This window comes from Pangasianodon hypophthalmus, chromosome 4 (assembly GCF_027358585.1).
Source record: "Pangasianodon hypophthalmus isolate fPanHyp1 chromosome 4, fPanHyp1.pri, whole genome shotgun sequence".
Lineage (NCBI taxonomy): Eukaryota > Metazoa > Chordata > Actinopteri > Siluriformes > Pangasiidae > Pangasianodon > Pangasianodon hypophthalmus.
Window position 1 is genome coordinate 20,110,176 of NC_069713.1, and position 15,095 is coordinate 20,125,270.

The following is a 15,095-nucleotide window of genomic DNA, read 5'->3' on the forward strand; positions in this document are numbered from 1 at the left end:
ATTTCAAGTGTGCTATTTGCATTTGGAATCTGTTGCTGTCAACTCTCAAGATGAGATCTAAAGAGCTGTCACTATCAGTGAAGCAAGCCATCATTAGGCTGAAAAAACAAAACAAACCCATCAGAGAGATAGCAAAAACATTAGGCGTGGCCAAAACAACTGTTTGGAACATTCTTAAAAAGAAGGAACGCACCGGTGAGCTCAGCAGCACCAAAAGACCCGGAAGACCACGGAAAACAACTGTGGTGGATGACTGAAGAATTCTTTCCCTGGTGAAGAAAACACCCTTCACAACAGTTGGCCAGATCAAGAACACTCTCCAGGAGGTAGGTGTATGTGTGTCAAAGTCAACAATCAAGAGAAGACTTCACCAGAGTGAATACAGAGGGTTCACCACAAGATGTAAACCATTGGTGAGCCTCAAAAACAGGAAGGCCAGATTAGAGTTTGCCAAACAATACCCTCAAATTAAAGCTGACAGTCTGCAGTTAAAGCACATCTTGTTCGTTTCATTTGAAATCCATAGTGGTGGTGTATAGAGCCAAAAATGTTAGAATTGTGTCGATGTCCCAATATTTATGGACCTGACTGTAAATGTATTAGATTAAATGTCTAATGTCTAAATGTCCATTTTTATTGTTTATTTTCTACTTTCATGAAAATCAGCACATGGTTAAAGCAATATTTAGGATAGTAATGTTTTCAGGTCAACCAAAAAATTTCAGTGAATTATTTTAACACTGCAAGACACACGCACAACTCAGAGACAAGTCCAGTCCTTCATGTGTTATCTCATGACTTGTTCATCTCTTTTGTGCAGATGGCTATGTAGCTGTCAAACACAAGTGGTGCTTTGGCCATTCACATGAGCATTTGTGCTATCCGCCCTAAATAACACCTCTTGTGAGTGAAGTCTGAGCAGAAGTGGCAGGCTTAATTAGCCTTTTCAATAAGCAATAATTCATACTTGGCTCATTCACTCTGGAATGATGTGATTCCTTCTGTCATTTTGCTCTAGGCAGGGAAGGCACACTGTTTAAATGTGCATTAAGCACAAAATCAAAAAAATCTAATATAGAGCTCTTTAAGTATTTATTCCAACAGTTCCTTCATGATTTCATCTGAGAAAATGGACTGTGAGATTCCATTATATTAAAGACTAAAATTCAAAGATGGGTCTTTCATGGACTGTGAAAAAAAACCAAAAAAAAACTTTTTTTCTAATTGAGCTAAAATGCTTGTTTGAGAATACAGGTTCTTTTTTGTAAATTTGATTGACATGTTTGGGATTTTTAATGAAAAGGTGAAGTGGAAGCAGATGAGTTAAATTGATGGCATGTGATATCTATTGTGAGTTTTTGGTGTTTGTAAACTTCATCAGGGATTAAACCTGCTCCATATTTATACAAACAGAACATTTTGCCCATCATTGGATCTCCATAGGCCTCTCAGCTTGGTAGCACAGGCACTCAGCAGTTCTAAAGAGTCCTCAGCCGCTCCAGTTAATACGATGTGATGTGAATAGAGCAGACAGGAGAGAGAAGTGGGTCTTCCAGTCATGCATAATGCAACTTGAATATGACTTTATCATAGCCTTCTAATGGTGACATAACAATCTGTTAAAGCACTTCTTACATCTTACATGTAGGCAAAGAGCAATATGTATATGTACTGTGTGTGTGTGTTTATATATATATATATATATATATATATATATATATATATATATACACACACACACATACACACATAGATATATAGCATATATATATATATATATATATATATATATATATATATATATATATATATATACATACACACCAGTCAGCCATAACATTAAAACCACTGACAGGTGAAGTGAATAACTTTGATTATCTCGTTATAATGGCACCTGTCAAGGGGTGGGATATATTAGGCAGCAAGTGAACAGTTGGTTCTTGAAGTTGATGTGTTGGAAGCAGGAAAAATGGGCAAGCGTAAGAATCTGAGTGACTTTGACAAGGGCCAAATTGTGATGGTTAGACGACTGGATCAGAGCATCTCCAAAACAGCAGGTCTTGTGGGGTGTTCCCGGTATGCAGTGGTTAGTATCTACCAAAAGTGGTCCAAGAAAGGACAACCGGTGAACTGGCGACAGGGTCACGAGCGCCCCAGGCTCACTGATGTGTGTGGGGAGAGAAGGTTGATGGTTCAGTAATCCAGACTGTATCCTCTTCAGTATAAATAAACCCCTGTTTACTGCAAGTGCTATCAAACATCCATGGATAGCTATATCAACCTCCTATTAACCAGTATGTTTACTGAAAAGGGAGATTTTTGGTTTAGAATTAAATTATCGTAATAGTACAGAGTTAACATGAGCAATATTACCTCAGGTGTACTTTTACTTGGTTAACTGAGCTCTGTTACAGGTTTTACATGGAATGGAATTAGGACGGTTTTTAAAATGACATCATTTACATTGAACTCTGAATAACAGGTTAATTATTAACAATCATGTATATTCAATACTAAACTGCATCCCTGCACCAGATATCATTTCAAAACCATCTTTACGTAAAGCCTGGTGCCATTTTTGATCGTAGAGTAAACATTATGTCATTTTATATTCCATGACAGCATTATAACTGTAAATATTTTTCAGGACTCTATTTCTGTCTAACTCTGTAGATTTGAATTTGTTGATGGTTGCAGTTACTGTGAACTCTGACCTTTAGAAAGATCACTCATTCTTTCAAAGGCTAATGTTAGCAGTCATGTTAATCATGGCATGAATTGTCTGTGACAGATCACATCACAGTTCATTGTGCAGACTGCATGCTGCAACTAGCGGGAGATGCTCATTTGAACCCCAGGCTTCTGTCATGTTTGTTAACACTCATGGGTGAAATGTGCTGAGATGTAATAGTTCGCACTCTTATTCTTAGTGAGCTTGCTTACACGAAAAGTAAATTAATATGAAACCAGTATGACCTGGGTTTTTGGGGGCATTTACTTTACTACTAATTTGATCATGGATTTTGATGACACAATCGTTATAAATATTAGAGAGATGTAGTTCTACAGGAAAGATGTAATCACATAGTCTATAACAACATGTGAGTTTCACTCACTCACACACTTTCAGTAGCTGCTTTAACTGCAATTTTAAGTAATGTCTCAAAGCAGGTTCATAGTATATAAAATGTTATCATTGCTGCTTAATCAAAAATCAGGACACATTTAGTTAGCATTGTTACCTCAGCATGTAAACACTGGAATGAGGTTGTTCTAGGGTAAAGCATAATTTGAAAAAAGTATTTCACTGACTTGTTACTCACGAGGGGATACAAGTCTCTGAATATGTGTATGAGTCAATGACCATTACATGTTCTCTAATGAAAGAGACAAGCTAATAGACTGCACTAATGCACTGCTGATACACTATTGATCTGTAGCTCAGAGAGAAGGCCTCACTCTCCCCGAGTGACACAATATAGCACTAATGTTCTGATCAAACCCAGTCGATAATCATCCATTAAAGGCAGATAGACTGTCACACTGTGACCCCTGGCTTCAGCCAGCCACATAAACACAAATTTAACCCCACATCCATGTCTTGGCTGAGCCACATCCATTAGTGCAATATCAGTTTTCACCAACTCATAATATTGATTTTCTAATATTTTTGCCAGGCTATGTACAATGGTCTGAAAACATGAAATCTTCGATGAACTGAGCAGATTGCTGTCACCAGTGTAATGTGAGTTGGTCCCATGTTGTTGGTCAGATGTCAGCTCCACAAGGGGTCCAAGTGCCAAGAATGAGATTATAAAGGCCTGAAAAACATGCAGCTCTGGGGAGGCAAGAGGTCATTGCTTTTCATTTGACATGTCTCAATGTTATTAGCCATATGTAATCATTAAACCAATAGCAGTGCTTCTTTTCTTTCAACACAAATGACTAATAGTTCAGTACAAAATGGAGAATACAGTACACTCTGGAATAGAAAAATAAGTTTATATAATTTTCCAACTGCCTTATATTGTGTAATCATTTTGTTGACAACCTTGATTAATCATTTTAATCATGCTCTCTATGGTTTCTTGTTTTATTTTTTGTTACTATCTACTTAATAAATTAATCAAAAATAAAATTCATATTAATATAATACAAACATTTATTCACTGAATTTCATTGAGAACTGTGATTCTACAGGGACGTAACAAAGTGCAATTACTTTGTTATTGTGCTTACATCTAGTTTTTAAGTATCTGTACATTAGTTTTACTTTTGCCTAATACTTTGACTTTTACTCAAAAATCTCTGCTTTTACTCACTACTTATTTGAACACTACATCACTATATTTCTATTTATAAAGGCAGTTTGTATTGTGACTGCTAATTATTAGCATTCAGCTAGTTTGTATAATCAAAGTTATTATCATATTAACAAACATTTGAAAGATTAGGAATTAAGCTTTTATCAGTTAGATTCAGCACATTCCTTGGTGATCTGAGGCAGATATCATTTTCTTTTATGAATCTTTCTTGTATTTGTATTTTCATACTTTCAAGTACATTTAAGAGTTTTATTTTTCTACTTTATACTTTATATTTCGACTATATTTTTTGAGTGAAGAATGTGAATATTTTACCTTTTACCAGAGTATTTAATTATATGAGGAATTGCACTTTTATTAGAGTAAAGAATTTTTTCCTGGGCTTTTATGTATAGCTAATTCATGGCTACACTCTTTTATAGAAACATACTTCACTTTTTCAATTACTCTATCTAGATTATTTTATACTCAAAGGCTTTGTCTAGAATAGAGACTAGTAACTGTACATACACACACATCAGCAACAAGTATGCAGATTAGCTAAAGTGTATTTAAGGAAAGTGATTACAATCATTAAATACATTTAAAGCATAACTTTCATGTGGGTTCAGTATTTAATAAACCCACTGGAGTCCTAATGTCAAAGCATTAAGTCATGTCAGGCTCCCGGGTTGCTCTAAATCAATAAGCCATTTGAAGATCTTATGGGAGGATTAGGTTTACCACAGTTCTCGTTTGGTTTTAGATTTTAATGAATGGGATGTTGTTTATGTTGTAAATTACTTTCATCAACAAGGATTTTGCTGAACTCCTCAGCACCATCCTAGAAATAATCATCTTTTCCTTTACCTAAAGCCACTCATAATACTTCATTCTGTAGGCCTGAGGTTTTAGACAATGAATTAAATTTTAATGATGAATAAAGTGTTTGTTATTTCTACTTTTATTCTCAGCTTGTTTACTCAATAAAAAGAACACGTCACACACATTTCTCATTAATTTAGCAAGAGATTGAGATCCGCATAAATGGATGATCTTTTTTTTACATCAATTTTTTGTCCAGTGAATAATGCAGTTATTTGATTACAGTTTGCTCATGTAATTTTGACAGTATGAATGTGGTTTTGAATAAAATTTCATTGGTATTTTAGATATTTTTTCTGCTTTGTGTGTATGATTTAGATTTTTTTAGAACATTTATATCATATAGTATTTAATGATTTATTTAATTGGGCACATTGACAACAAACTCCAAGACAAGCCTTCAGTATTTGGATTTCTGCAGCATAAACCAGCATTTCTACTTATTTTTTCAAATAAGTGGAATCACTGCATACAGGCTGTTGATCCACTGTGGTGCTCTGTACGGTCCTCCACCTCTGTACGGCTCAGTTTGTATCACCAGAAAAAAGGAATTGAGCTGTTGTCTTTTGGATGATCAGTTTTTTCCACAAATGCTCTCTTACGTTACACTACAAAACAGCCAAAAGTGTGTCAACACTGTTCATAACCACGACTAAAAGTCACAGGACCTGCCCTACTACTTTCACTGTCGTCAGTGAATAATATGCTTTAAAATGAATAACTGAAAAATAAGATGGAAGTTTAAGATGTGTTTTTAAGAAATTATCTACACTCTTGTGTCAGTGTTATGTCTTGTTTTCTAAGGAACTCCTTAATTGTTGGATCTTTAACCATTTTTGTTGGTAACACAAAGAAGTAAAAATACCATTTTTAGTTCTCCATGAAGTTTGACGTTATGTGGAAAATTATTTAGTTAACTGTGGAAATTGTGAAAGGGTTTTAGGGAACAAAAACTGTTCTTTAAGGAACTAAAAGTGTTTCTTCTATGACTTCAGTTTAAAGAGTGTTTTCTGGCTCATTTATTTATTTATTTTTTGTATTTATGCAATGAAAGTAATTTGCTAAGAAGTAATTTTTTTCAACAAAAACAACAACAAAAAAAATTCCTATGCAAAGTACATTATGCATTTTATGACATCATTAAGTTTATGCCTTAGAATCTTTCTTGCTATTCATTGCCATCTATTTCCTCAATAAAGCATTAAGCATTAAAGTTCATGTATGTAATATGCATAAATAATATTATCATCATTCATTTTGAATCTAATTCAGTTTGGTGAAAAATCTCAGCATAGAAGCTCCTCAGTAAATGATATTTCTCCTCGATAAATGACATTTCATAGGAATAAACTGTTTATAAGTGTTATTGCTTATAACACTCATTGCTGCCAGTCATCTGGATGTGAAAACCAGTAAGCATGAAATGATGAATATACTGTACCTGCTTTGGTGGATCCTTATATTATTGTTTGTATATTATTTGTCTTTTATTACCTTTGTAACATCTTGTGAATATTTTGACTATTTTGAACCAGAAGGAATATAATATTTTTGTGTAAAATTTTTTAAAAGGTTGAAGTTAGGGTTGGTGTGGGTTCAAATTCAAATTTAGCATTCATACCGTTTCTTACATCTTCAACTGGACTAATCAAACAAAGCCCAAGCTCATCGCCCTTGAATTTGTATGCATTTTTCTCGACATCATGCTCTGTGCACATATAATAACGTAATTTATCAGATTCCTGCATAAACATGCTGGTACCTGGCTTAATGATGGATAAACATATTATATCATCTAAAGCTACAAAAAATAAATATAATGTACATTTATTTAGATTTGACCCAAAAAATATAAAATAGTTCAACAACAGTACGCTTAAAAAGAGTCATTGTCATTTTACACCAAGAGGAAACATGTTCTGTGGCTCAGTTTTAGCCAGAACAGAGCAGTTTCAGGCTTAAATCTCCATTTAAATATAAAGGAAGTTGTGGTAACTTTAGTGAACCCAAAAGCATGTGTGTGTATACTATGTAGAAATGTGTAGCAGTAAGTCAATAGCTTGTATTAAAGTGCCCACAAGCCATCGATATCACTAAATGAGTGCATATGGTATCCTGGCATTAGGAGCCTTTCATCAGGTGAAGCATTTAACGGATTTCTCTTCTCCTCATATACATGACTCCACATCGCAGAGTGGCTCAGCAACTAGAAGGTCATTTATACCTTGAGGTTCTAGAGCAAAGAGCAGAGCGGCATTGGGTAGCTCATACGCCACCAAGAGTCATCGCAAGCAGAGCCAGGAAGTCTGGCGGCTACACTCAACCCCGCCCCAACACACACACACACACACACACACACACACACATACACACACAAACAACTATCACACCGTTATCAAATAAACAATGTGTCAGAGGATTACACGGCAGATTAAAATCAACAATATCCCATTATACCATGTTCATATCATGTCAGAAATATAAGCAAATTCACATATTCCACTTTGTCCAGCTCTGCTAGTCCTCTGCTTGTGTAAATGACTTACCATTGGATAGGTTACAGTGTGAGTTGATGCAGATGACAAAGTTGTTCATGCAGATGATGCACTTTTGGCTGAATTTGCTGCTGGTGGTACACCGTTATTCTGCAGCTCCAAACAAAAGTAAACAGTCCTGAATAGGAGGAAACAATGGCTTAGCCAAGCATTGTGCTAGGCAATAAAAACATAAAATTAAATAAAAATGATTATAATAATAAAACACATGCCAAAAACTTTAGAAAAACTGTTAAAAAAAAACAAAAAAAAAAACTAACTTTGGAAAGACTGTAGAAATAAATATTTCATTTTGTTTGCAGCAGTATTGTAATATTAATTTATTCTTTCTATGTTCTTATTCTTAAAATCTACATTCATCAAAATATTCTCTTTTAGTTTCACTGATAGTAAAATATTCATACATAATATTGCATTCATAGCCTATGGAAATTCTTATAGAAATCCTTTTGAAACAGCTTGGTAAGAAACTACCTGTACTTCTCTTTAATTAGATAGAAATTGGATTTTTTTAATGGGTTGTTGTAAAATATTATAAATTCACTGCTTGCTTCTATTTCTTTGGACTACAGTGTACCAGACTGGACTAATCTCATCATAAACAGGCTATATTTCAATTTGTTATTCATATCTTCAGCTCTTAGTTTTTAATCCAAACAGGTAAAGATTCATGTCCATGTTCTTAGCTGTTGAATTATATTTTGAGAAGGCTTGCCTATTGTATCCTACTATATACTACTGTTTATTGTACACTGCAGAGAAAAAAAGAATATTTTCAGGAATAATAATAACTACATCACTAAAATAAAATGTAGAATTTTCCGAAGAGCAATGGTGCTATACAAACTAGTACAATCAACAAGAAGAGGTTATTACTCTGAATGAACTTCATCATAATGCTGCATTTATCCTTGCTTTCATCTGACTAGTCCTTTTAGCCTACAGAAAATGAGACAGGTACATCCAGTAGACATCTAATTGGATTTTTGGTGAGATTGTGTAATGTGTTTGACTGCATGGGAGAAAATCAAATACAACCACAAACTGGGCAAAAGTTCAGGTTTATTAAAATATTTAGATTTTTATTTTATTTTATTTATTTATTTTTTACATTCTTCTTTTGCAGAAACCATTGAGTGGCCTATAAATGAGACAGTGTACATAGATGTAATAGTTTTGTGCTTAAAAAATTAACCAAAACAGAGATATAGGTTAACTATATCTATAGTTACCTATAGGATGGTGTAGGTTAACACTGACAAAAGACTATAATGATCTGATATTGTCCTTTTATTTGTTAAAATTGTAATGAATCTTTAGTGAAAACAGTCTCTTTTCTGAATGTTTTTATCAAAAACAATAAGAGTCGGCTATTATGGGATGATAATAATAATAATAATAATAATAATAATAATAATAATAATAATAATGAGAATAAGGGAGCTACATTATAAAATACAGTATTGAAGTGGCTCAGTTTTTGTTAGCACTTGGCCTTTGTATCGTTGCATATTTATTTGAACACAGCAGATTTGCCAGCAGGTACATGAGCATGAGGTGTAAATGATCAACACTAAGTATTTTCTTGGAGGCTGTATGCACATTTTGGCTGGACCAGACACTTAATTTTCTCTGAACGATGGAAGCAGAGAAAATCTAGAACACAAAAGAAGTAAGTGACCTGGAAAAATCAGAGAACGAAGCTAGCTATGGCCTTTGAGGACGCTCTCCAAATAACGATTTTTTTCCCCCTGCTCAAATGCTTTAAAGCTATAAATGTATTTAGTTATTATAGATTCTGTATGGATAATTGTATGTGTTTCTTTGTATGATTACAGCCAAATAAATCCAAATATTTTCTAAAATGCTTAATGACAATTTAGATTTTAATAATATCCATATCATTAGCTTAGGCTTAGATTATTCACACACTTCATTAGATAAGAGTAATAATGCACCAAGATAAGAGCTAAGAGATATTTTTTATATTTAGAAATATTGCCCAGTCTAGAAATGCCAGAAGTGTAGCTATTCAAGAATAATATATTTAACAAAATAATGAAATCCAAATATTGGTATCCAACACTCTCCCAAATTCCATTTCTGTTATTACATTAGCTCATATTTAAACTGTGCAGTCAGCAGCCTGTAGTAGTCTAATGATTTACAGTTTAATTATATTGATTAAAAAAACCACAATATGTTCTTCTTATAATAAAAACTAACTTCTAAAATAGCAGATCCTTTGGCAAAGATCTTGATTGTCCTTTAGCAAAGCTGTATTTTGTCTTTAAATGATGTGATTTTTTTTCATTGTATGACTGTCACATGCATGATAAAGCATATTAGGGAATTGTTTGATGTTTCCCTTATTAATATCTTGCATAGTAAAATAGGCATGATACGATTACTGTTCAATCTTATTTGTGCAACTGTTATCACAAGTTAAATAACTTCCAGTCCAGGATTGTGCCTCCAAATGTTTGCGTATTCTCCATGCAAAAAAACAGTCTGTGCTTTGAGAAATCACGTATCTCCATTGAAAAGGCTGAGATATTTGCTGGCATGAGAGAGATACAGGTAATGTGGATACAGAAGTGAAACAGGCATCGGCAACAAACATCCTCCCAAAATATTCCTCCCAACACTTCCTCCGTACGACCCGTCCGAGTCTGTGGAGATCTGGCGTTTCAGTTTATTCCTTCTGTTTTGGAACCAGATTTTGACCTGTGTCTCAGTGAGCTGTAAGGAGCTGGCGAGGCATGCTCGCTCAGCGCTGCTCAGATAGCGCTTCAGGTCGAAAGTCGACTCCAGCTGCAAGATCTGTCTCCTGGAGAAAATGGTGCGGGTTTTCTTCTTCGCCAGTGGTTTGCTCTTCTTGTGGTTTTGTTGATGCTTAGACAGATCATCTCTGCTGTTTGTACTGGACTTGCTGGGAAACTTGCCAGTTATTTCATCCATCGTGATGCTCAGAGAGTGGCCATAGCCGTCGTTACCTCTGTGCTCTGTCACAGAAACACACTGCGCCATTACACTGAAAACAGAGCTCAGGAACAGAAACCACAAAGTACTAAACTTCACCTTGCTTTGTCGCTCAGGTGCTACTGTCAAGCGCACACCTGTTATACATTTAGTATCTTTTACCTTAGAAAGCCGAATAGTGTACCTTTAAATCTAAAAACATAAAGGTCTTCTTTGTACCTTAAATTATTTCAAATGTATATATCCTACTACGGAAGCCCTAAGAGGCCATGCATATATTTTGATTTCTCGTGTTCTCGACATTGGCCTAACAAAATAGTTGCTTTCTCGTAATTTTGACTGTGATCCCGACTTAATTTTCTCGTGATCTGGACTTAATTTTCTCATGATCTCGACAAAACAAACTTGTTTTCTCGTGATCTCGACTTAATTTTCTTGTGATCAAACAACAAACAACAAACAAACAGTTGTTTTCTCGTGATCCCGACTTAATTTTCTCGTGATCTCGACATAAACTTCTTTCTGGTGATCTCGACTTAATTTTCTCGTGATCTCGACATAACAAACTTCTTTCTGGTGATCTCGACTTAATTTTCTCGTGATCTCGACATAACAAACTTGTTTTCTCGTGATCTCTACTTAATTTTCTCGTGATCTCGACATAACAACAGCTGTTTTCTCGTGATCACGACTTAATTTTTCTGCGTACTCGACATAACAACATGTTTTTATTGCTCTGGAGGCAGCAAAAGCTTCGCGCAATCCCGCAGCATGATGGAAAAACAAATTCGTTGTTACTTTGATCAGAGCCTCACTCAGGCTGAAATAACTCTATATGTGTGTCAGTGATTGACAACTTCCACATTAGTGTGTGACTCTTGAGAAGGAGGCTGTCAGGTCTACATCTCTCTCTTCACAGGGCTTCCGTACTTCCGTATAATATCCTCATATCAAGTGAAAGCTACACACGAAAAGTACAAATGTTGCACGCAGCAGTGACAAGAAAAGCCTAGTTTAGTACTATTCTTTTCCTGAGAGTGTTAACTAAAACGAGAACTAGTTTATATTAGCATTAAAGCACAAAACATTCCACTCAGTCTTTAAAAGGAGTGCATTTGTATTACCTGTTTCATGACATTTCTGATCTTCACATGATGCACAGCTGCTCTCTGAACTGAGGTGTGAATTTTGGCGATTTACATCCAAGTCCTTATTAAGGATGTGATCAATAGTGAATTTCAGCGCTGCTGGTCGGCACACCATGTCTTCTTCACCCATATTTTCCAAATCCAGCTTACTGTTAGTTTCCTAAAGGTCGCTGATAGATACTGGTGTGAGAGACACAGAGGCTGTGCAGGGCGCGCGCAGCATCATTCCGTGTTCAGCGTTATACTGCGTCCTCCACACGCGCGAGCGCTGACCGGAAGCGCGAGCTGCTGCAGCATCCGATTGGCTGAAACTGGAAAAGTGTGACGCAAAGCAGCAGCAGACTGGCCTTTCAGGACTAAAGGGCAACATTCATATCTCAGAAGTCTCAGAAGTAGCAAGTTATTAGCTATTACTGAACATCGCAATAAAACACCTGAATAAAGCCAGGAAATTAAACGAGGGCTGAGATACTGATCATCTGCTTAATGCTGAACCATTTTTTCTCTGCTTTTATTTGTTTGCTTGTTTAAACAAGCATTTTTCTTCTTTAATTTCATCTAGTGCTTATGGTATATCAGAAACAGTAGCCTGAGTGGCAAATTAGGTCTTCGGTTATAATAATAATAATAATAATAATAAAGTTTGTGAACTCTTTGGCTTTGCCACGTATGTATAAAATGTCTTGTGGTCTTTATAATAATAAATAATGGGCATACACAAAACTCTGCAGGACCACACATTTCTTTAAAAAAAAATTGGACGAACCCAGAAGAGAAGTTTTAAAGCTCATAAGAACCGACTGTTTTGTAAATTATAAACAATTATTTATGTGTTTATTTCCTTATTTCTTTTGCTTATTCATGCATTTATTTCTATGTTAATTTCCACAACAAGACAATAATAATAATAATAATAATAATAATAATAATAATAATAATAATAATAATAATTTTTAAAAATCATATATTAAAATATATTAAATTATTATTATTATTATTATTATTATTATTATTATTATTATTATTATTATTAATAATAATAATAATGATAATAATAATGACCACTGTACTTCAGACTCACATAAGAATAGGGCACTGAGGAATGATGTACTGCTGTTTAACTTATCAGACCCCATTAGACCCCGAATATCCACGTTTAAAAGGAAAGATTCTCCAGTGCATATAAAGTATATTAATGCAGCCTGCTACTGAGTACCATTTCCATGAATGCCATTTCTCTCGAAGGTTTTTTTTCCCTCCAGCATTCCTAATTGTACTGACCTTTGGAAAATGATGACACTTTATGCTCAGCTTTGGCTGCATCTTCAGACAGGACATCACTCTTAAGCATTGCCTGCTATGGCTTCAAAACCCCTCAGATTAGATTTACAGTTTTACAGAGCTGTGTTCAGCCCTGCATCCTGGAGCAGATCAGGGAGATGTTAGAGCCTATAGTCAGTCCTAAAGCTTATCGAGGTCATATTCCCACAGATGGAATGACATGAGGTTATTTTAGCTTGTCCAGCCCCACCACCTACTGTTTATTTCTATCACTGCAACCGAGTCCTGCCATGCAAAGCGAATGTCTGCGTGTATTTGTAGGTCATTCTGCTTTCATGTCAGTAAGAGAAACTGAAAAAAATGAAAACATGAATGGCTTTTTCTGCTCCAGGCAAAATCCAAGAAGGAAAAATGAAAACGTAAATTACTAGACCAAGTGCAGCCAATACACCTATGAGACTTTAATCAGTGTATCATCCATTCAGTCCATATCCATATCCAGCCTTAGCTACGAATTTATATATATATATATGTATATATATATATATATATATATATATATATAAAGAGAGAGAGAGAGAGAGAGCCTTAACATTAACACTGATCAGCCATAACATTAAACCCACCTGCCTGCTATTGTGTAGGTCCCCCTTGTGACACCAAAACAGCTCTGACTCCTCGAGGCATGGTCTCCACAAGACCACTGAAGGTGTGCTGGAGTATCTGGCACCAAGACGTTAGCAGCACATCCTTTAGGTCCTGTAAGTTGCGAGGTGGGACCTCCATGGATCGGACTTGTTTGTCCAGCACATTCCACAGATGCTCAATCGGACTGAGATCTGGGGAATTTGGAGGCCAAGTCAACACCTTGAACCCTTTGTCATGTTTCTCAAACTATTCCTGAACAATATTTGCAGTATAGCAGGGCGCATTATCCTGCTGAAATTGGCCACTGGCATTAGGGAATACCATTGCCATGAAGGGGTGTACTTGGTCTGCAACAATGTTTAAATAGGTGATACATGTCAAAGTAACATCCACGTGAATGCCAGGACTCAAAGTTTCCCGGCAGAACACTGCCCAGAGCACCACACTGCCTCCACAGACTTGCCTTCTTCACATAGTGCATCCTTTAAGTCCACATGATGTAAAAGAAAATGTGATTCATCAGACCAGGCCACCTTCTTCCATTGCTCCATGGTCCAGTTCTGATGCTCATATGCCCATTGTAGGCGCTTTCGGTAGTCTACAGGTCAGCATGGGTACTCTGACTGGTCTGTAGCTACATAGTCCCATACACAGCAAGCTGTGATGCATTGTGTTCTGACACCTTTCTATCCTAGCCAGCATTAACTTTTTCAGCAATTTGTGGTACAGTAAAAAAGAAATCAATCCTTAATTAAGAAACATTGCAACTACAATGTACCCTCTAGTTATATAACATTTTACCACATGTGAGTAATACACTATATGGCCAAAAGTATGTGGACACCTGAACATAACACCCATATGTGGTTCTTCCCCAAACTGTTGCCACATAGTGAAACCTGTTCCAGCATGACAGTGCCCCTGTGCACAAAGCGAGCTCCCTGAAGACAAGGTCTGCCAAGGTTGGAGTGGAAGAACTCGAGTGTCCAGCACAGAGCTCTGATCCCAAGCCCACTGAACACCTTTGAGATGAACTGGAACACTAATTGGAACACTAACTGGAACCCGGTCCTTCTCACCTGATATCAGTGCCTGACCTCACTAATGCTCTTGTGGCTGAATGAACAAATCCCCACAGCCATGCTCCAAAATCTAGTGCAAAGCCTTCCCAGAAGAGTGGAGTTTATTATAACAGCAAAGGGGGACTAAACATACACATATATGGGTATGATGGTCAGGTGTCCACAAACTTTTGGCCATATAGTGTATATAGCCTAATAGCATAAGGAAAA

The 15,095-nt window shown here is 35.8% G+C and overlaps 1 protein-coding gene across 1 annotated transcript; it reads right to left on the reverse strand.

Moving 5' to 3' along the window:
• Positions 1 to 8,799: 8,799 nt before the first annotated feature.
• Positions 8,800 to 12,345, reverse strand: LOC113540492 (homeobox protein HMX2). Its single transcript, XM_026937017.3, has 2 exons — positions 11,851 to 12,345; positions 8,800 to 10,749 (listed from the first exon to the last, which is right to left on the reverse strand). The coding sequence occupies exons 1-2, from the start codon at positions 12,002 to 12,004 to the stop codon at positions 10,271 to 10,273; spliced, it is 633 nt and encodes a 210-aa protein (XP_026792818.2). The 5' UTR covers positions 12,005 to 12,345; the 3' UTR covers positions 8,800 to 10,270.
• Positions 12,346 to 15,095: the final 2,750 nt, after the last annotated feature.

What these genes read in the sequence shown, in the direction of transcription:
- LOC113540492 (XM_026937017.3), bottom strand. Translation starts at nt 12,004, where the DNA reads ATGGGTGAAGAAGACATGGTGTGCCGACCAGCAGCGCTGAAATTCACT. An exon ending in TCAGAAATGTCATGAAACAG is followed by an intron (nt 10,750 to 11,850) that starts GTAATACAAATG and finishes TTTCTGTGACAG; the next exon opens with AGCACAGAGGTAACGACGGC.